Genomic DNA, 19422 nt, shown 5'->3' on the forward strand with positions numbered 1-19422 from the left:
AACAGAAAGTAAATAGGGTTATGTATTCCTTCGCAGCATGTATGGTGCGTCGGACCTTGCCTGAGAATGTGGAAGATCAACATGGCCACTCTGAAGAAGTTCTGGGAAGCCTGGCTCTACGCCGTCTGCCTGCCGATGTTCGAGACTTGTGGCATGTGTTGTGCGAAGGCCAGCGTCAAGTACCAGAAGCTCCCGGACGCGATGACGGCGGAGACCTCTTCGGATTACTTCAACGTCTGAGGGCCGGGATGGGGACGGGATAGGCGACTGGAGGACGGAACAGCAAAATGAACAGAGCTAACTGAACACCACTTGGGAATCAAGTTAGAGATTTTGGGGTATTGCAGAGACTTGCGAATTCATAACATTTCGTTCGTTAGGCAAAATGGTTTGTTGCCAACGACAGCTTTCATGGACGTAGGGAAATTAGATCTAAGATCGGAATGGACTACGAAATTTTAGATTTCACGGTCTACAAAACGAAATTGGGGTTAGTTAAGTCTCTGTAATTTGAATTGCTAATGGTCTGACTCAAGTATGACTTTACAATGAATAACGTAAAAAGAAATCTGAGAATCCTTATAAAAGTTCTCACTGACTCTACCAGGTTTTTGAACATTAACACAAAATTAGAATACCACCGAAATCTCTCTTCTCTAGAATGATTTCTAAGAAAAACTTACAAAACGATTTTTTTTTTAACTCTAATAGGGTCCGATTATTTAACTGTTTTGAGGGAGTTATGCTTGCAAACTTAGTTGTAAAATTTATGATTAAAAGAAACATAAGATTTCCTCCTTCCTTCTGTCATTTTAAATTGGGAATGTAACCTGTGTAATGCAGCTAACCAAAGATTTGATTACTTTTAAAGTGAGTAGGCCTAGATGTATGTCGATGAACGCATTTCATTGAAAAAGACACCTCCTCCTTCTCGAGACCCTTCCAGGTATGAAACGAATTCACTTGATGCAAAATCAATGTTTATTTCAGTGAGAGTCGTCTGCAAGTGTCGAAACTGTTAACTAAGTGCCTGACCTGCACATGCGCACACGAGAAACTCACTTACGCACATTCAGAGTGGTCGCTGGGTGATGAACCAATTAGGCAGACGTTTGTGGGTAAAATTTCTAAAAAATTCCTGTCAGTTGATATTCCCTTGAGCCAATATTAACCATAGTTATCTTCCCCGTTGTATGAATAAAAGCGAATGATGCAGTCGCTCGCCGCTAACAGCTTGTCTGCTGCGATTGCCTATTCCTGACATCAGGAGTTAATTCGTCAGAGAAATGCGTCACGTTATACTTTGATATAGTTATTTTCATTGTAAGCTTATAAAAAAAAGAATACTTTATTTTCCACACGGTCAGTCATTATCTATGCATGTATACCCTTATGCAAGTACACAATTATTCAATCATACATACACACCTATAGATATATTTTTATATGTTATTCTGCATATATATATATATATATATATATATATATATATATATATATATATATATATATATGTAAACGTATCCTCACCCACCAGTGCTCTGCACTCTTCAGTTTGTTTCCATTTTTTCTACTTTTAAAACTTCAGAACTACATAAAATGCAGACTTTATATAGTATAGAATGCTATCACAACGAGTGTGATGAAACATTATGTACAAAGTGGCCTTTAGTATAGGCAAAGAAGTGTGGTATAGAATTATATAATCATTAAAATATTTAGATATTAAGTCAGACCACTGCTGCCATCTTTAAAGCTACGTGACGTCACAGGAGGAGTTTTGCGTAGTCAGCAAAATCCTTCTCACAGAGCTGGAATTTTTTGTTTCGGAACTTAGCGTTAGATCTCCTGTCATTTAAAACAGTATGCTCCTAGTAAATTATTTTGCTTTCACAGTATTTTCTTACTTTCAACCTGAACTAATTTGCCCCCTTTGCTTTCTCCAGTATTCATATGTTGTTAAATTACCAAAAAGTTCTCGAGAGAATGATGATAATAAACTATTCTCGAAGGGATTAGGGCAATAAGGCTTTTAAATAAAAATCACAATAATTTAAGAACATCGAAAGGAATTCAATAACAATCATAAAACTTGTGAAGGATAAATGTTAGAGTTGTAAAGCAGTATATTCTGTTCTGCCTAAGGTTCACACGATGGCTTAGATGTCATATGTTATATTGAGGTCTTGGCAGCTATGACGGGTTGAGCCTCATCACCAACACCCTAACTCCCTCCAGTGACGTCACGGCGTGAGAGGGTAGGTAGCTGTATCGCCGCCAGCAGTGGGCCTCGCCTTGTGAAGAGACATGGAATGTAGTATATTTCGATTTCCTAGTTTTAGTCTGTGGTGTTGTCGAAGTGTGGCATCATGATTACCGTGAGCGTTTGAATAATGTATATGATCCTGCACCATTTTCATTGAGGTACCGATTGGCTTGAAAGACAAAAAGAAGTAGTTTTATTCCCGACATGAAATTAAACTGATCTGTCACTCTTGTCAGTGAAATGTCGTAGCTTAGTTTTTTGGTGGGATTGTCATGCTAAATATAGATATATACTTACACTTTATATATATGCATACATATTCATATACATATGCAGTGCTTCGCCATTTTTGCAAGTATATTCACCAGCATGGTTAATGAAATGTATAATTTAGGTTAAAGGCCTAGCGCTAGGGCCTATGAGGTCACTTAGCGCTGCAAGGGAAACTGAGAGTAAAAAGGTTTTAATTAAGGAGGAAACCTCGCAGTTGCAATATGAGAAAGAGAATATGAATGAAGATACGTTAAAAGCAATGAAAGCGGTTGCAATTATGGGCCGAAGGGAAGCTGCATAGAACCTTAAGTAATGCCTACAGTGCACTACGTACGTTACAGTGACGAGCAGTCGGACACTACTCTCCTGCGGGGTTCATGGCCATGGAAGTATATGAATTCATACATATGCATATATATATCTATTCACTGTGATAATGTAACCTTTTAGTCAATCATAGCTATCATGACACACGTGTAAGTTTTTAGCGGCGCTGAGATGACATTCGGAAATATAGAACAAGAAAATGCTTGGGCCTATTCTGGAAAACCCTAAGGTAATGATTACTTCTTGTGCCTTGCGTTCCGAAGCTTGTAGATCCTGCCAGGCGAAGACAGAAATCAGATTGTTAGTCTAAAGAATAGATTCGTTTTTTCACGTGTTTCTTTTTGTACACACATTTTGAGAATAAAGGATTCTACTTGTAAAAGAAGCTTTTTAATCTCCTCAGCAGTCCTCAGAGTGGAATTCTGCTTTTGTTTTCAGCTTGCTTAATTTCACCGAAAGTGTTCTGCTATTCTTCACATAGCACTAAGAGATACTCTGTGTCTGAATGGGTAGCTGCTCCAAATAACTACGAAACCTATTTCCAGAGTCTTGCTGTACGAATGTCCAATATCTCAATTTTGCCACGTTTGTGTAGTCGGTGAAATTCAAATATTTAAATGTCTACATGCCTTGGAACCAACGATATCCTTGAGACATTCGATTTAAGGTCATTACGCACAACTGAACTGACAAAGTATTGTGCTTTTTCGTCACAGAGAGTCATTAACAGAGAGTGGCCATCTCCCTGCCAAGCATGTGACCTCAGGCGGCCATATTGAAACTCCCACTCCAGCAAAAGAAAACTTGACTGCAGTGACGAAACACTGAGGCAGTACACTGCTCTCTCTCTCTCTCTCTCTCTCTCTCTCTCTCTCCCAAGTAATTCTTATAAGGATATGTTACTCTATTGCAGTCAAATTAATCATTACTGTATAATATATTTTCAAATATTATTGGTCCTACGTAAACAGTATCTGAAGTAAAGATTTCTGCATTCTAATCTTTATGTATCTCAAATATTGGACAGCTAAATACAACTTCATTGGGATAATTGATTCCCTTATCGAACCATCAGTAATCTATAAGCATATGAATAAATGACTGCTTATACTCCTTTTAACAAAAGAATTAAATATTGATTTATATCGAACAATCAGTATATATACATACACACACACACACACACATATATATATATATATATATATATATATATATATATTATTTTTATATATATATATATATATATATATATTGATTTATGTTTAACACTCAGTACCATGTATGTATACTTTATAGACAAAAATTCTATATATTCTCTTTTAAAATACACATACACGCAGGCTTACACACACACACACACACACACACACACACACACACACACACACACACACACACACACACATATATATATATATATATATATATATATATATATATATATATATATATATATATATATATATATATATATATATATATATATATATATATAAATATATATATATATATATATATATATATATATATATATATATATATATATATATACTTTACCATCATGAATCACTGCCGTAAGTTTAAAAATGACATGTTTACATAGCAATAGTTTCCTGGCCTGCCTACTGCTCTGCAATTTTAATGGCAAGCAAGAAACTGCATCATCGTGCATTTTGTTTAGCATGTTCAGAGACTGTGTGTTTCCAGAAAAGGTTAGCAAAGACTTTTCTTTATATTCTAAGGCTCTGGAACGATCCTCAGAAATAATGATTTAATAAGGACTATTACCAAATACAACTTTTTTTTAAAGGTTAAACTATTAAAAACGTATGCCAAACCAACTGGCATAGGCCTAGCGTTTGCTTGGCAAAGATTCTTTTCCTGGTTACCATTCTTAAAGTCTACTGTTTTCCTTGGCATGGTAATTCGATATCTTTTACCATAGAGAAATTATTCTTATACACTCGAAAATAAGTTGTTCTTAGAATAAGGTTTAAATGGTATAGTACCTTACTAAATGTGTAACCGGAGGGCATAGGCCTAGCCTAGTCTACTAAGCTTCATTTCCTCGCTATCATATATCGTTTGGTGAAAATATAAATTAAACCAGGATTTGTTACACATAAAAATACAGCTATTTCTACTCTGAATCAAATAATAGAAGTTGTTTTCTACGGTTTGTTTACGTCGTCCTGAAATACCCTAACCTAGTGTGATGTTCCCGAATCTCGTTGAGAAATCACATTTGATTAAATGCATTTTGTTAAACAACTCTCACGCTGTCTTTTCATGTCTAAAACTGAAAAACTGATGGCACAGACAGCATCCTACTGGCCTACCTACTGCAAGAATTCTTAAGAACTGGCAAAACACAGCAGGTGTCCCGATGCTCCACGGTAACATTTAAAAGACGAGACTATATACTGTAGTTGTCACTACCAGTAAACTATAGGACTATTACTACGAAGCATTTTTAATAACGAACAAGATCTTTTTCACTTTCCATAATGTGGCATACATAAGATTAATGCCTTTCTTATTTCATAACTGACATCGCCAGTGCATTAATGGGCCACAATAATATACTCAAAATATAAGACAGGTTAAGAGAGAGTGTGTAACTACTGCTAACAACATTCATCTGCCTAACACGGAATTACGGGTGAATAAAATTCAGTATGCTTTTCTTACCAGCGAAATGTTATTCCATTTCTTCTTGAGGAATTGTCGTGCTTCATTTCTGCAATTATAAGCTGCACAACGTACTGCTAACAAGATAATTTACAAAAAACAAAAAAAAAAATCGGTGTGCACAATAAGCACGTATTCACTCCCCGCGGTTCACGGGGCTTCAAAGATAGCTGCAAGGCTTTGCAAGCAGCGCCAGCCTGGTGGCGTTAAGTCAAACTACATTGTACAGTACTAGCATACAGATAACAGTTCCAGTTATTATTGACTATATGATTTTCATCTAGCATTTTCCCTTTAACATTAAACCTTTATAAGGCAGGAAAATATTCCCACAATTGTCCAACTCGGAGCAATAGACTATGGGCACTGTTTTGAGTTATTGAATTATTGTATACTTAAACATTTTGACTGTGTTCGTGTTTGTGTATACTGTGTTGTCTGTTTATCTATCTATACAGTGTATATATATATATACGAGTATATATATATATATAATGTATATATATATATCTGTATTTTATTAAACATTAAATTATTCTCACCGCTCATCTAATCCTGAAATGAGGGATCGTTAAAATCCCGCCTATGCAAGAAATATTAATTGCTACTATTGACGAGCGTAGAATTAATCATTCAAAATACAGATGGTATTTTATTGGCCACAGGCTTTCATAATAAGAAAAACCAAATCAAACGCACATTCGCCCATAGTCTGAATAACCTAATCAAAATGGTAATAGATTTTTCATGTAATTAGGATAGGTGAAAAGGAACTCTCTTGAAATGTTGACTCAAAATATTCAAATGGATGTTGGAACAAGTGTTTTTAAGACCTGTGTTTGATAATGTACGTGCGTATTTTCGCATAATCCTCCCACTCTTATATAAAACGGTCTGGGAATCTACATTTACAGCATAGACTCTGTCGCACTGAAGCAGTCTAGATTCGCTCGGTGACCAGATAAACTGAGAAACATGAAGTACCTCTTGGCAGTTCTTCTGTTGGCTGCGGTCTCAGAAGCCTTCGACTGTCCCAGCGCGGGAGTATTCCCCAGTGAGTGTCAATGTTTTGTCTCCTTCCCACTAACTTTTTTTTTTTTTTTGTTACCTCTTCCATTGATGGTGTTAGGTGACAACTTGTTTGTGTCTTTTTTTTACAGTCAAGTTGTCTGTATCATGAAATCTCACCCCAGTGCTTAATTTCTGCCCCCCCCTCAGTTACAAAATACATGACTATTAGTTTTATTTCTTTGTAAATCTGCTCCTCTGTTATTAATGCTTTTCAAAATTTAATATATATTTTATTTGTTCAAAACATTGTCCTTCTTGGGCTCGATTACGGCCTACGTAAGCATTCATACATAAATATTTAGATTAAGTTGTCTGTGCAATAGATAGGCTATATATTCTGAATGCATTATGTACATCCATACACACTGTTGCTGTAAATTATATATATATATATATATATATATATATATATATATATATATAATCACTTTTGTGCTTCAGAGGATGATTGCACAGGATTCTACGTGTGTGGTCGCGACCTCCTCACAGGTGTGGGCGAGCTGGAGATCATACACGAGTACGCATGCGATGCAGGAGCTCTCTACAACAGCAGCATTCGTCGTTGTAAGTTTAATTAAGATACCAGACTGTTCTTGTTAGTCTTAAATTAAGGCGCACAGAGACACCATCAAGTTGTTTTAGGGGTGATTTAAAAGACAATGTAAACTGGAAGCCTAGTCGCACAGGTTAGGCTAACGAGAGCGATTGGTGAATCCTCGGTCTTGTTCAGTGGTTCTCAACCTTTTTGTGCCCATGGACCATTTTTGGCATCCCTAAACACTCATGGCCCACTGCCCTTCAGAAGTGTGTAATGATGATAGAAGTATTATAAAGAATTTTCAGAACACTAATAGTTTTACATTTTCATTTATGGAATTATTTTTCAGAACACTTTATTAGTTATACATTTTCATTTATGAAAGAAATCACTGGCCTGCATTTACTGTAAATGATTTTTCATTTCTTAAATACTATTTTAAGGATGTCCGAGGCATGGCCCCCTCAGAACTGCCCATGACCCACAGGTTGAAAACCATTGGTCTAGACCAAGACCTAAAAAAAAAAAAAAAAAAAAAAAAAAAGATCGGTCTAGATGGGTGAATCACAAACACACTTGTATTATTGTAAGATGCCAACGTTTAATAGGAGTAAATCGAGCTATGTTTTTTATTTATTATAATGATGATTCACAAAGTAACATCTATGGTAATAAGACAGTTACGCTTTAGTACCATTTACATTGGTACTGTATTAAATTTCATGTAGTATGTGCTGCTCAGTTGAAATATCCGCCTACCGCCTTCCGCTGTGCATTTTTCCCGAAGAAAACGAGGAAGAGAGGCCTTAGATAAATACCCTCAAGAGCAGAAGAAGATTTCAGTCCTGCTGAACGTTGCTTTTGTAAAGAATCTACCATCTTCACAGTAATGATTTTTTTTTTATTTTTATTTTGCAGGCGAGGAAGGCTACATCTGTCCGGAGAAGTAGGAAGACTGTAGACGAGAGATGGGAGTGAATGAAAGCCTTATTTCGCATTCTTCAGTACAATAGTTCCATTTTCATGAAACATTGGATTATCTTATTGGCGCATTATTGGAAAATTAGCTCTACACAAGAAATTCGAATATGACATCAGAATAGAAAGCAAATAAAGACATTGTGAACTCTGTTAAATTCACAATAAAATTATATTGTTCGTTATTATGACAATGAAATTCATCCCATTCTCTCTTGCTTTCCGTTCTCTGTTACTTAAAATGTTTTTTTGGGTTATGCTTAGTTTTGTCAATAAGAAACAAACTACATAGTCATGTATATATGTAAAGCATTATTTGCAAGTGTTTCTTTTTTTGCTCATATAACTAGCAATGAGAGAGCTCGCGATTTTACTTTATAAACAAGGATTTGTATATAAGAAATAAAGCAGCACTGTAAAAGAGTATTCGTATATGCCTGTATGCCCAGTTTAATCCTTCAAAGAGATCTTTCAAATAACTACAATAAACCTTGTAAATCTCTTGGGAATAACTGCTAATGATATTGTGTATTGGGTGCTACTTTTGCTTGTTATCTACGCGTCACCTACTCCGAGGTGCTAGTACTCAACATGGCGGAAGCTCCTTGGGACGCCGTGTTTAGTACTAGTCCCTCGCAGATCAAAGTATTATATACACCCATTTCTATACTGTGTGGGCGACAAATCATATTAATAAACGATATCTTCGTGAGGCCGTCTACTTAACACTTGCCATACGGTGTTTAGTACTAGCACTTCGGAGTAAGTGACGCGTAGCTAACAAGCCAAAGTAGCACCATGTATTGTATCTTCTTAAAGAACTGAAAAGAGTTTTCATCTTCTCCACATTCTGGGATGCAAAGAACTAGCAAAGCTGGTTAAATTAACCTTCGCGTCGGAGACGTCTCACAAGAGCAATGCCCAAAGTAATATCTACAGAAAAAGAAGAGGGTGGTAGCATGACAACTGAGTAAAAGCGCATGCAAGATGGAGGGTCTGATTCGAGTCATTCATTAAGGTGAAAACCCTTGGATTGATCTGCATCAAAAATAACAGCTTGCAAAGATTTCCCTAAATAAGAACAATACCTGAAGCCAGAACAGGTACATCCAGTGCAAATATAAAGGATCTGATTAGAAAAGAATTCTGAGTCCCATTTTCCAGAGGCAGATCGTGATGTTCTCCCTCCAAGATGTGGTACAGCGTAATTATAGTTACCTCTGGACCAAAATATTGATAGATCTGAGATGTCCACTTTTCATAATTTTGAAACAGTGCTGTTAAGGTCAAACTTGGAATAAGACAAAGAGACTGCTGGGGAACTGGTCTTAGATGCACTGAGATGAACGAAATCTTGACTAGTTAACTGAAACGCCTCATAGCCGGCACACCTCTTGGTGGAACGAAATGGAATATATAATTTAGGCCATAGGCCCAGCTAGTGTGGTAGGCTATGCCATAAATTGTGCTCCCGTAGGATCTGAACGTCCAAATTGGGATAAGGGCTGATTCTGAATCTACTTTATGTGAGAAATTCAAAAATGGACAGTAACAATTTTTTTTACCTCATTTAGGGGGTCAAATTAGTCCCAAATAACCTTGACTTTTTTTTTTATCACCTTGAAACATATTTGCACCTATCTCATTGATGTGTTCCCTTATTTCATAGCTTATATTATATAGACATGTATGTTATTGAATGGTAATTATTCTAGGATATGTTTCAAGGTCATGTGAGGTCAATGTTACCCAAAAAGGTCAGGGTCAAATCATAAATACAAGATTTTAACAGAGAAATCATGATCCTTGAAGATACAGCAAGTAATATTTTAGCACATATTAGTAATTACACACATAATTAATATTAAAGGTCAAGGTTAAATTTATAAACTAATGTAATTCTTCATTCTTTCAGAGCCAAGTTATGTTACACTTGCAGAATGACAACAGAAGTTAACATTACCATTTACTAAGCCATATGTTTTCCGTTTTCAGGAAGGTTAAATGAAAAAAAAAATTATCTTATGTTTATCTTTTGTAAAGGTCATGTCAAGTATCATGGTTCTTTAAATTAGTCTTTTCCTTATTTTTATCAAGTACTTTATGGCGCATGATTTGTTCACATATGCCGACTCATGCCTGTCCATTTAGCGCAGATGAAAGCTCTTGAAAAGGATGATACATTGACATGGGCCGCACTGAAGAATGGGGACTTCTGCATCTGAAAGTCCGACTCACATTTTTCTGCCTTATATGTTGACCAGACCCTCGAGCAGGAAATAAAGAAACTGAAAGGGATCGGCGGCATCACTGGTCTAATACAGCAGGAGGGTCTACTTGACCGATTTCTCCTCATCCAACCCGAACTCTCAAAAAGTGTGGCAGATTTTCAGACCCACTATACTCGAATCTGTGGTCCTAGGGAACCTGGTAAACGCCATTACCAACTCTCAGGTGAGACAGCCACACGATCGACAGCAGCAGCTCTCAAGTTGTGAGACTACATTCAGCTTCACTGTGAAGGTAACCCATATGAAACTGAAACACCGCTGAAAAGCAATGTGTCCTCGGTGGTCGTACATGAACCAGCAAAGTTAGGCATTCTGAATAGGGATGAGAAGGGACAGTTAGCTTACAAGACCCTAGTTGACGAGAGATTGCTAACTCACTCCACAATATCAATTTGGAATCCAATGAAAAAATTTAAATTAAAGCCACATCAACAAGGATGCCAAAGCAGATTGTGCGTGTCGGAGAAAAGATGATCAAATTGCGTGAGGAACGACAGCTGTTGGCTAGATTTCTTGTGATTCAGCAATCTCGACCGGAACTGGTACCGAAGTTGGCAGGTACTATAGCAGAATATGAGACGTCTGTTCTTCCAAGATCTTTGTTTGCTAATGACGGATCTCTTCTTATCCCGACCGACAAGAGTAGCTTGACGCATGCAATCGAGGACCAAGAGGCCATGAGCATATCGGAGGCACCATCGGATGTTGACTCGGACAACAATAGGGTGATTGGTTTGCCACTTAAAGAAAACAGCAATGTGAATGAAGTTGCGATTATATTTGATGGCATGGCTGTCTTGCAAAGTATGAAGAAGACATGTGAAAACGGCATTCGTGAAAAGAATGAAATGCTTGATGAAGTGGTATACTGAGGGCCGCATCGTATTCAACAGATACTGGAAGGTGTCCTTGAAGGACAAAACTCGTGCTAAACGTGCCGCAAAAGTGTCGTCAATAGAGTTCATGGTGCATGATGAAATGAATATTGCAAAGGTTACACTGAAAGAACTGCTAGCTACCTCAAAAACAAAATCCCAGCTGACTGAGTTGATTTCTCAAGCTCTCCTAGAGGCTTTTGAGGGTTCAAATCAAGATCTGGTTGTATCAGAACTGCTAGCTAGCTCAAAAACAAAATCCCAGCTGACTGAGTTGCTTGCTAAAGATCTCCTAGAGGCTTTTGAGGGTTCAAATCAAGATCTGGTTGTATCCTATGTTGAAAAAATCAGGTCCAACCGTTCTAAGCTTCTTCGACAGGACATGATGGCATAACCATGAGGAGACGGTTACAATGATTCCGCTCATGTTCTACTGTAGATATCATTAGAGAGTCAAGATTTAAAACAATAGATTTTTGGTCTCCTGATACAGATGTACTGGTGCTTCTAACGGATCTGGTCGCAAATGGACACTTAGAATAGTCCAACAAACTCTTCGCTTTTTGACTGGAAAAGGAGCGAAATACAGGTGACTGATGTTTGTCGTCGAGTATCAGCAAGAGGGAGGAAAAGCCAAAGGCTTGATTATTACCACAGTCTACACCATTTCACTGGTGCAGACTGGGGAGATAAATTCATTGGAGTTTCCAAAAAGACGTGGATTTCGGTTTACCTTTCACTGCCCCAAAATGATGAAATTCTGCAGACATTCGCTGGCATGGGCCATGAACCCCTAACAGAAGAAACTACGGAAATACACTTGCTAGATGATGGGAATATGCCTGCGAGGTATCGGCCAATTGAAAGATTTGTTTGCCAAACAGATTCAGCAAAGAGCAACATAGACTCTGTTCCCAGCTCTTCGGATGGAACTATCCGTAAGAAAAACCTGAGAGCGAAAGCTTTCCACCAACGCGGGAGCACTTCTACCACACATTACTAGAGCAAACTATAAGGCAATGAGAGACAAGTCCTACACTACATCGATGCCTGAGCTTCCGGAACTTGCCCAAAATGGATGGAGATTATCAACCTGTCAGATGCCTTAAAGGACCAGCACCCAAAGCAGTTCTGGAGTTCGTCAAATGCGGGTGTCGTGGTTCATGCGATACAGTTCTCTGCTCTTGCCTAAAAAACGGTCTGTCTTGTACACCAATATGTAAATGCACCGACTGCTCAAATGCTGGCAAAGAATTTGACCTCAGCAATGAAGCTGATGACGCCGATTAAGATTGAGACTATCAAGAAACCTTGCAGTCAAATTTCCAAGACAAATTTCACCAATTTAAAAGGTGATCCTTTTGATATATATGGCCTTGATTTTCGAGTGTGACCTTGACCTTCGAGTGTGACCTAACTTCTGATGACCTTGAGGTGAGTTTTAATCTATGCCTGATATTAATACTGTAAGATCACTCACTGATGCCAACAAAATTAGTGTATTACTTCACATGATTTGCTACTTTCTGTAGAATTATGGACAAAAAAGTTCAAGGTCATTAAAAGGTCATATGACCCCTTAAAAGTGATGGGAAAATTTGTTACCATCCATTTTTATAAACCTTGTATCCCAATAAAGCAAAATCTACCACTAACTCAATTTGTACATTCAAATCCTACGGATTTACATAATATATCACACTATATCATGAAAAGTAGGAAATTTATAGGAAACATTACACTGAGGGAAGCTCAAGATGTTGTCACTAACTATCTTCAGCAGAGAATTGTGTAGAGCATGAGCAAATAGCTGGGTGAATTCTGGGAATACTGCATTACAGTCGAGTCCACCATCATGCAGGATATATATATACTCTGATAAAGACCTCTTCCAGGGAAAATGCTTTCAGTAGTTGATCAATGAAAAAATTAGTAATAAACACCAAAATATTTGCGTACTTGTATATGAAACATTGTGATCTCTAGTAACTTACTTCATGATACAAAAGTGTTCCATTTACAGGTATAGGGTCTTCTGTTGATGGTCTTCTCATACAATCTTTTGAACACCTGAAAAATTATGATATCAGTATTGCTACCAGAATGATATTAAAAATAAAAATAAGGAAGAAGCGGACAACAATGAAGGTGGCAATAGTAATGGTAACAAAACGATAATAATCAATTATTTCTGATAGTTTAAGATTACATTACATCTGTTAACATAATCACCCCTTAACCAAAAAACAAAACTGCTACAACATTCCATAAACATGGAAAGGGGAATGAAGTACCCTACTGGATAACAAAGTCTTGTGCAGCCTTTATGCCAAAAACTAGGGAAGAAATATATATAGGACCCAAAATACACATATTCAGTGATTAGCTATTTGATTTTCCAAATTATCCTGCAATGAGAATGTGTAGATATATAACCCAGAATATGTGTAGAATCTAATCATTCTTGTCCTTCCACTAAACTTTCCCCTTATGAACTCCCTCATTTCAGTGTACTACTAGATCATGTTATCAAGAGATCAGTACTAAAAGCTGTTTCTCAGACCTCTGAGTGGGTCCTGGGTAACACTACCGAAGCTCAGACTGATCGGGAAAGGGTTTTAGGGGATGGGGGAGAGGCCTCGAGAAGTTTCCATGGTGGGGACGTGGTATGATCGCTTGGCGCCATCGGAGAGGAGGGGCAGTAAGGCGGAGTGGAGGAGAGATCAAGGTTTTGTTTCGGAAGTTGGGTGAAGCTGGGAAGCAGTTTCTGTGGCTGGGAAGTGGTAGGGTTGCAATGTTGGAGGGGGGAAGAGGGATAGGTAGACCTGACTTGAGAGAGCTTATTTGGTTTAGTGTTTTAATGCTTATGATATAGTATTCCACATTTTATTAAAGGACATGTATAGCAGAGAGAGAGAGAGAGAGAGAGAGAGAGAGAGAGAGAGAGAGAGAGAGAGAACAACAACTCAGGTATGCTTACACTGAAGTCTAATACAGTAACACACACTCATTCACTTTTTATTTATATTTTATACTACAGTATTCTCATTTATATTTTCACAGTATGTTCTCAGTTTTATTCTTTCAAACCAAAAGAAACGCAATCATGTGTACAGGCGAGAGAGAGAGAGAGAGAGAGAGAGAGAGAGAGAGAGAGAGAGAGAGAGAGAGAGAGAGAGAGAGAGAGGAAATATCAACAGTGATAAAATATTCTCTTGCGTACTGCTACATGTGATAGTCATACTTGGAATCAACTAAACTTGTAATTAAAAATGATATAGTAAATCAAATCAAAGAAAAAAAAAATAGCAAAACGTACATAATTCCGTGGCTAGGGTAAACTTGCTACAGCCTGTTTCGTTTTGTATTGCCTACATATGAAATTCGGATTTTAAAAATTTTTCCGGTGATTTGAGATGAAACATCAATAGTGATAAAATACTCTCCTGTGTACTGTTAAAATATGTGGGGTAATCATACTTAGAGCCAACGAAACTTGTAAAGAAATATGGGTGCTAATTTGGCTTGCTACTACAAGGAAAAAATGTCTGCACCGTGCAAATTTTAAACCACCGTATGGTAAATGTAAAGTAGACGGCCGCACGAAGATTTCGTTTATTAATATAATTTGTCGACCACACAATATGGAAATGGGTGTACATAATACTTTGATCCCCGTGGGGCTAGTACTAAAGTTGTGGCCCCAAGGAACTTCCACCACGTTTAGTACTAGCATCTTGGAAGTGACGCACAGATAAGCCAAAGTAGCACCGAATATTTGTCACTGCTGATATTCAATCTCTAATCACCGTAAAAATATTTAAGATGCAAATTTAATCTGTTGGCAAAACAAAACCAAACACGTTGTACCAAGTTCATCAATGGCAGGAATGAATGTGTGAATATGTATGTAGGCTACCCTACGCACATGATTGGGTTTATCTTTTGGTTTGTAAAACTGAAGAGAAATGTGAAAATACAGTTAAAATATACACGAGAATACTGTAGCATAAAATATAAACAAAAGTGTACAAGTGTGTGTTATTGTATTAGGCTTTAATGCAAACATACTGTATGTCAGTTCTCTCTATGTAAACATACGTCAGTTCTCTCACTCTCTCTCTCTCTCTCTTCTCTCTCTCTCTCTCTCTCTCTCTCTCTCTCTCTCTCGTATATCAGTACTGTACATGTCCTTTCATGAAATATCAGTTACTGTAACATAAATATAAACACGCGAAACTAAAACTCCAGGAAGTTCACGACGCCATCGAATGAGTGCATGCATATTTAGGTACATGTTGTCATATTATTTGCTTTGCCTAATTTATTGTATCATATTTCTGTGCTACTTTGGCATGTTATCTACACGCCAACTCCAAGGTCCTAGTACTAAACACGGAGGAAGCTCCTTGCCAAGCTAAGTATACCTTAGTTTTACCAGACCACTGAGCTGATTAACAGCTCTCCTAGGGCTGGCCCGAAGGATTAGGCTTCTTTTACGTGGCTAAAAACCAAGCAACGGGACCTACAGCTTATTGTGGAATCCGAACCACATTATAGCGAGAAATGAATTTCTATCACCAGAAATAAATTCCTCTAATTCTTCATTAGCCGGCCGGAGACTCGAACTCGGGCCTAGCGAGTGCTAGCCCACAACTCTATCGACTCGCTTAACGAGGAACTAATGAGACGCCGTGTTTAGTACTAGCCCCTCTGGGATCAAAGTATCATATACACCCATTTCTATACTGTGTGATCAACAAATTATTATTATATTAATAAACGATATCTTCGTGCGGCCGTCAACTGTGCATTTACCATACGATGGTTTAAAATGTGTATGGTGAAGATATATTTTCCTTGTAGATAACAAGCCAAAGCAGTACCAAATATTCTCTTGTATGCTGTTACGACATGTGTGATAATCACACTGAGAGTCAACTAAACTTGTGATGAAAGGGGTACAGTAACTCAAGCAAAGCAAAAAAGAAATACTGTAGTAACACGTACATACGTATGCACTCACTTATTCGGTGTAGTTGTGATCTCCCTGGAGTTTTAATTTCATATTTTTATGTTTATGGTACAGTGATTCATGTTTCATTAAAGGATATGTGTAGTATTGCTAGAGAGAGAGAGAGAGAGAGAGAGAGAGAGAGAGAGAGAGAGAGAGAGAGAGAGAGAGAGAGAGAGAGAGGGGGGCAGGAACAGAGGTATGTTTGCATCAGTAAACAAACATATCAGGAAACAGCTGTTTTGTGGATTTGAGGGATTTTACTTCAACATAAAATATGAAAGTTTACTTTTGTATACCCGTTTTACATTTATGCACAAAAATAAAACTAATTCCATTAATACATTCGTTTCTTTTACCAAGTAAAAAATATTTTTCCTATTACAGTAAAATTCTTTTGGTAGTAGGTTCAATCAGCTGATTCTGAGAACATAGCAATAAATCAATATTATAAAACAGTGTAAATAGATTCTTTACATAAAATAACATTTTCGTTACCATTACATTTATCTTAAATACAACTGTAATAGCCTTTTTGACCTTTGCAAATGTATACTAAAGTGTAACACCTGAGCTAGCCTAGGTCTATAGTTCACACATGGCCTACACATTTTCATCTCGTGTATGGTAATAAAATATGGTAACAGCTGATATGGAAGTTGCTGTATAGAAATACTTAAGTGGTCATAAAACCACGGTAGGTTGTGGGTAAACACAGGTAGGCTACCTGCCCACTGAACTGTGTCATTTTCTAGGGGGGAGGAAAGAAGGGGTTGCATTTCTTTTCAGTGTATTTATGCAGTATTTTGTTATAAATATGGGGAAAACGGGTAGGTAATTGCCTTTTGCATAAAGTTATCAGTTTAAAGTGTGATGGTTGCTGTTTATAAGCATACTGAGTGTTTCCAGTTAGCCTATTGACAAGGTTAGTCACTTACGTGTGTGTAGTCTTTTCTAAAGATGCTGCATAGAGTCCCAGCTGGTTATGCATCCTGAGTGTTGACTTGTAACTAGAGTCACTACCCCTGAAAAAATAGATGAGTTTGATGACTCGGACCAAAAGACTAGTAAAAGATTTTGATGACTTGTACCAAAATCCTGGTAAAAGTATTGTTATGGCAAAAACATGAAATGAATCTACAGAGTAGAATTTTCTTTTACTTATCCAGTTTGCAAATTTTGACAAAATGAAAAAAAAAATTTAAGTATCGAAGTCATTCAATGGATCATTTAACTATATGGCGAACATTACCAAAAACACTAAGCAATGCCAACAACGCCAAGCAACAAAAACGAGCTTCTATCAGATCCAAAAGTAGATTTATAAATGTTTGTGCAACAGATTTTCTTGTAAATTCCCTGAAGGCTTTCCTGTACTAGACAACAATTACTGTCATCACACATTTCACATCACAAGAGACCCAGACTTTACAGTGCCAGACTGAAAAGGAACTGTTTTTATGTAGGCAACCAAAGGCCACTTTCTCATGAAGTTGCAGGAGAATGGTATGACCATATTACATTACTGAGAGAGCCTCTAGCTCAAGCCTCGTATGCAACAAATCAACTCTGAAGTTGAAATAGAGGCAACAAACAGCATCAATCAACATTCATATTTAATTTCTACTAATTACAATTGAAATTTACAATTTTTCCGATTCCTGTATAACTAAACCTTCAAGTGTTAGTGATATGAATAACCAAACCATCCAGCTGCTGTTATTTCTAAGGACAAAATACGGGCATATAACGCACTACTCAAAGTTTTCATTTCCGCTCCCATTATTTTATGGGGCACTAGCCAAAGTAACTGTCTTAGTACTGCGTATTTTCTGTTGCTGAATTGAGGAAAAATATAGTTTATCTAGACGTTGGAATTTTGTAATTCTTTTATGTAAAAAGCAACTCATGAAGCAGATAGTAGTCTGATATCACACATGAGATTAAACATCCTCTCTCTCTCTCTTTCTCAATCTGTGTATAACTACACGAGCCTTACCCTTCGAATCATAATTATACTCTTTTTAATCTTATGGTAGTTAGTGAGGGTCACTGAATATTTTTTACTCGTGTGCTGTATACAATTTAATTATTGTAAACAGGATTTCGAATGAACAAGATCAATTTAAGGATTGTAAACAGGATTTCGAATAAACAAGAGCAATTCAAGGATTGCAAACAGGATTTCGAATAAACAAGAGCAATTTAACGATTGCAAACAGGATTTCGAATAAACAAGATCAATTTAAGGATTGCAAACAGGATTTGGAAACAATTATCTCTCGGAGATTTTTCTTCTGAACTGCCCATCTGTTTGGATGAATTTAGGAAAACCCAATTTCATATTTCACCAAAAGGTTAGTGCCACAGACTACGGATGCTTTTATGTACCGGATGTTTGAGGCAAATTAAGATAGTAATACTTGAGCAAGAGTGGGGTCTTACCCAAAGAAGTGATCAGCAAGCTGCTTGAAACCTATTGTACAGTAGAACAAGGGAAAATGGAAGCCAGGAGAACATTCCAAACCTCAGCAAACAGAGAGTTAGATAAAACTTAACAAAGAGAAATACTGAACGCTGAATAATTTCCTATGATAATTGCTTTTAGTAACATTAAATGGGTATGGGAATGGTTTCAAGGTGATACATTTGGGATATACAGGCACCTTAAAAGTCACAATGGGTTACACTGAAATTTTATTTCAGCTGAAGTGTTGATGAAAGGACTTGATCACAGCTGTAAAATTACATATAGGAGAATAGTTTATTCTGTCTTCAGGTTGTTAAGTCTTTCTAAAGCATAAATTGTCATTTACCAGAGTCTATTCTAAAATTTGACAGTGTTCGTTTTAGTTCAAAAAATATGGTAGAGGTACCTGGTCTTCAGGCTCTTTGTCATGACACAATCTACTTATGAGGACAGAACAGCACATATGGACTGGAATATAGACTTTAGGCCAGGCCTTGCACTAGGACCCATGAGGTTATTCAGGCTGAAAGGGATATTTGAAAGGTGTAACTGGAGGTAAACCTCGCAGTTGCACTAACCCCCTATGGGGAGCACCTCTGCAGTGTTTGGGTACTTTAGGCCCTCC

The 19422-nt window shown here is 37.2% G+C and overlaps 1 protein-coding gene and 1 long non-coding RNA gene across 2 annotated transcripts in view; both read left to right on the top strand.

Moving 5' to 3' along the window:
- LOC136835544 (caveolin-3-like) overlaps nucleotides 1–1453 on the top strand; it is a 60139-nt gene extending 58686 nt beyond the window's left edge. The window contains 1 exon segment of the mRNA XM_067099191.1: nucleotides 37–1453. Within this exon segment, the coding sequence (XP_066955292.1) occupies nucleotides 37–240 (204 nt within the window). The 3' untranslated portion in view covers nucleotides 241–1453.
- Nucleotides 1454–6460: 5007 nt separating this feature from the next.
- Nucleotides 6461–8571, top strand: LOC136835146 (uncharacterized). The gene is made up of 3 exons (XR_010852000.1): nucleotides 6461–6614; nucleotides 7073–7195; nucleotides 8088–8571. It is a non-coding gene; the product is annotated as an uncharacterized lncRNA (long non-coding RNA).
- The last annotated feature ends 10851 nt before the right edge of the window (nucleotides 8572–19422 follow it).

This window comes from Macrobrachium rosenbergii, chromosome 55 (assembly GCF_040412425.1).
Source record: "Macrobrachium rosenbergii isolate ZJJX-2024 chromosome 55, ASM4041242v1, whole genome shotgun sequence".
Lineage (NCBI taxonomy): Eukaryota > Metazoa > Arthropoda > Malacostraca > Decapoda > Palaemonidae > Macrobrachium > Macrobrachium rosenbergii.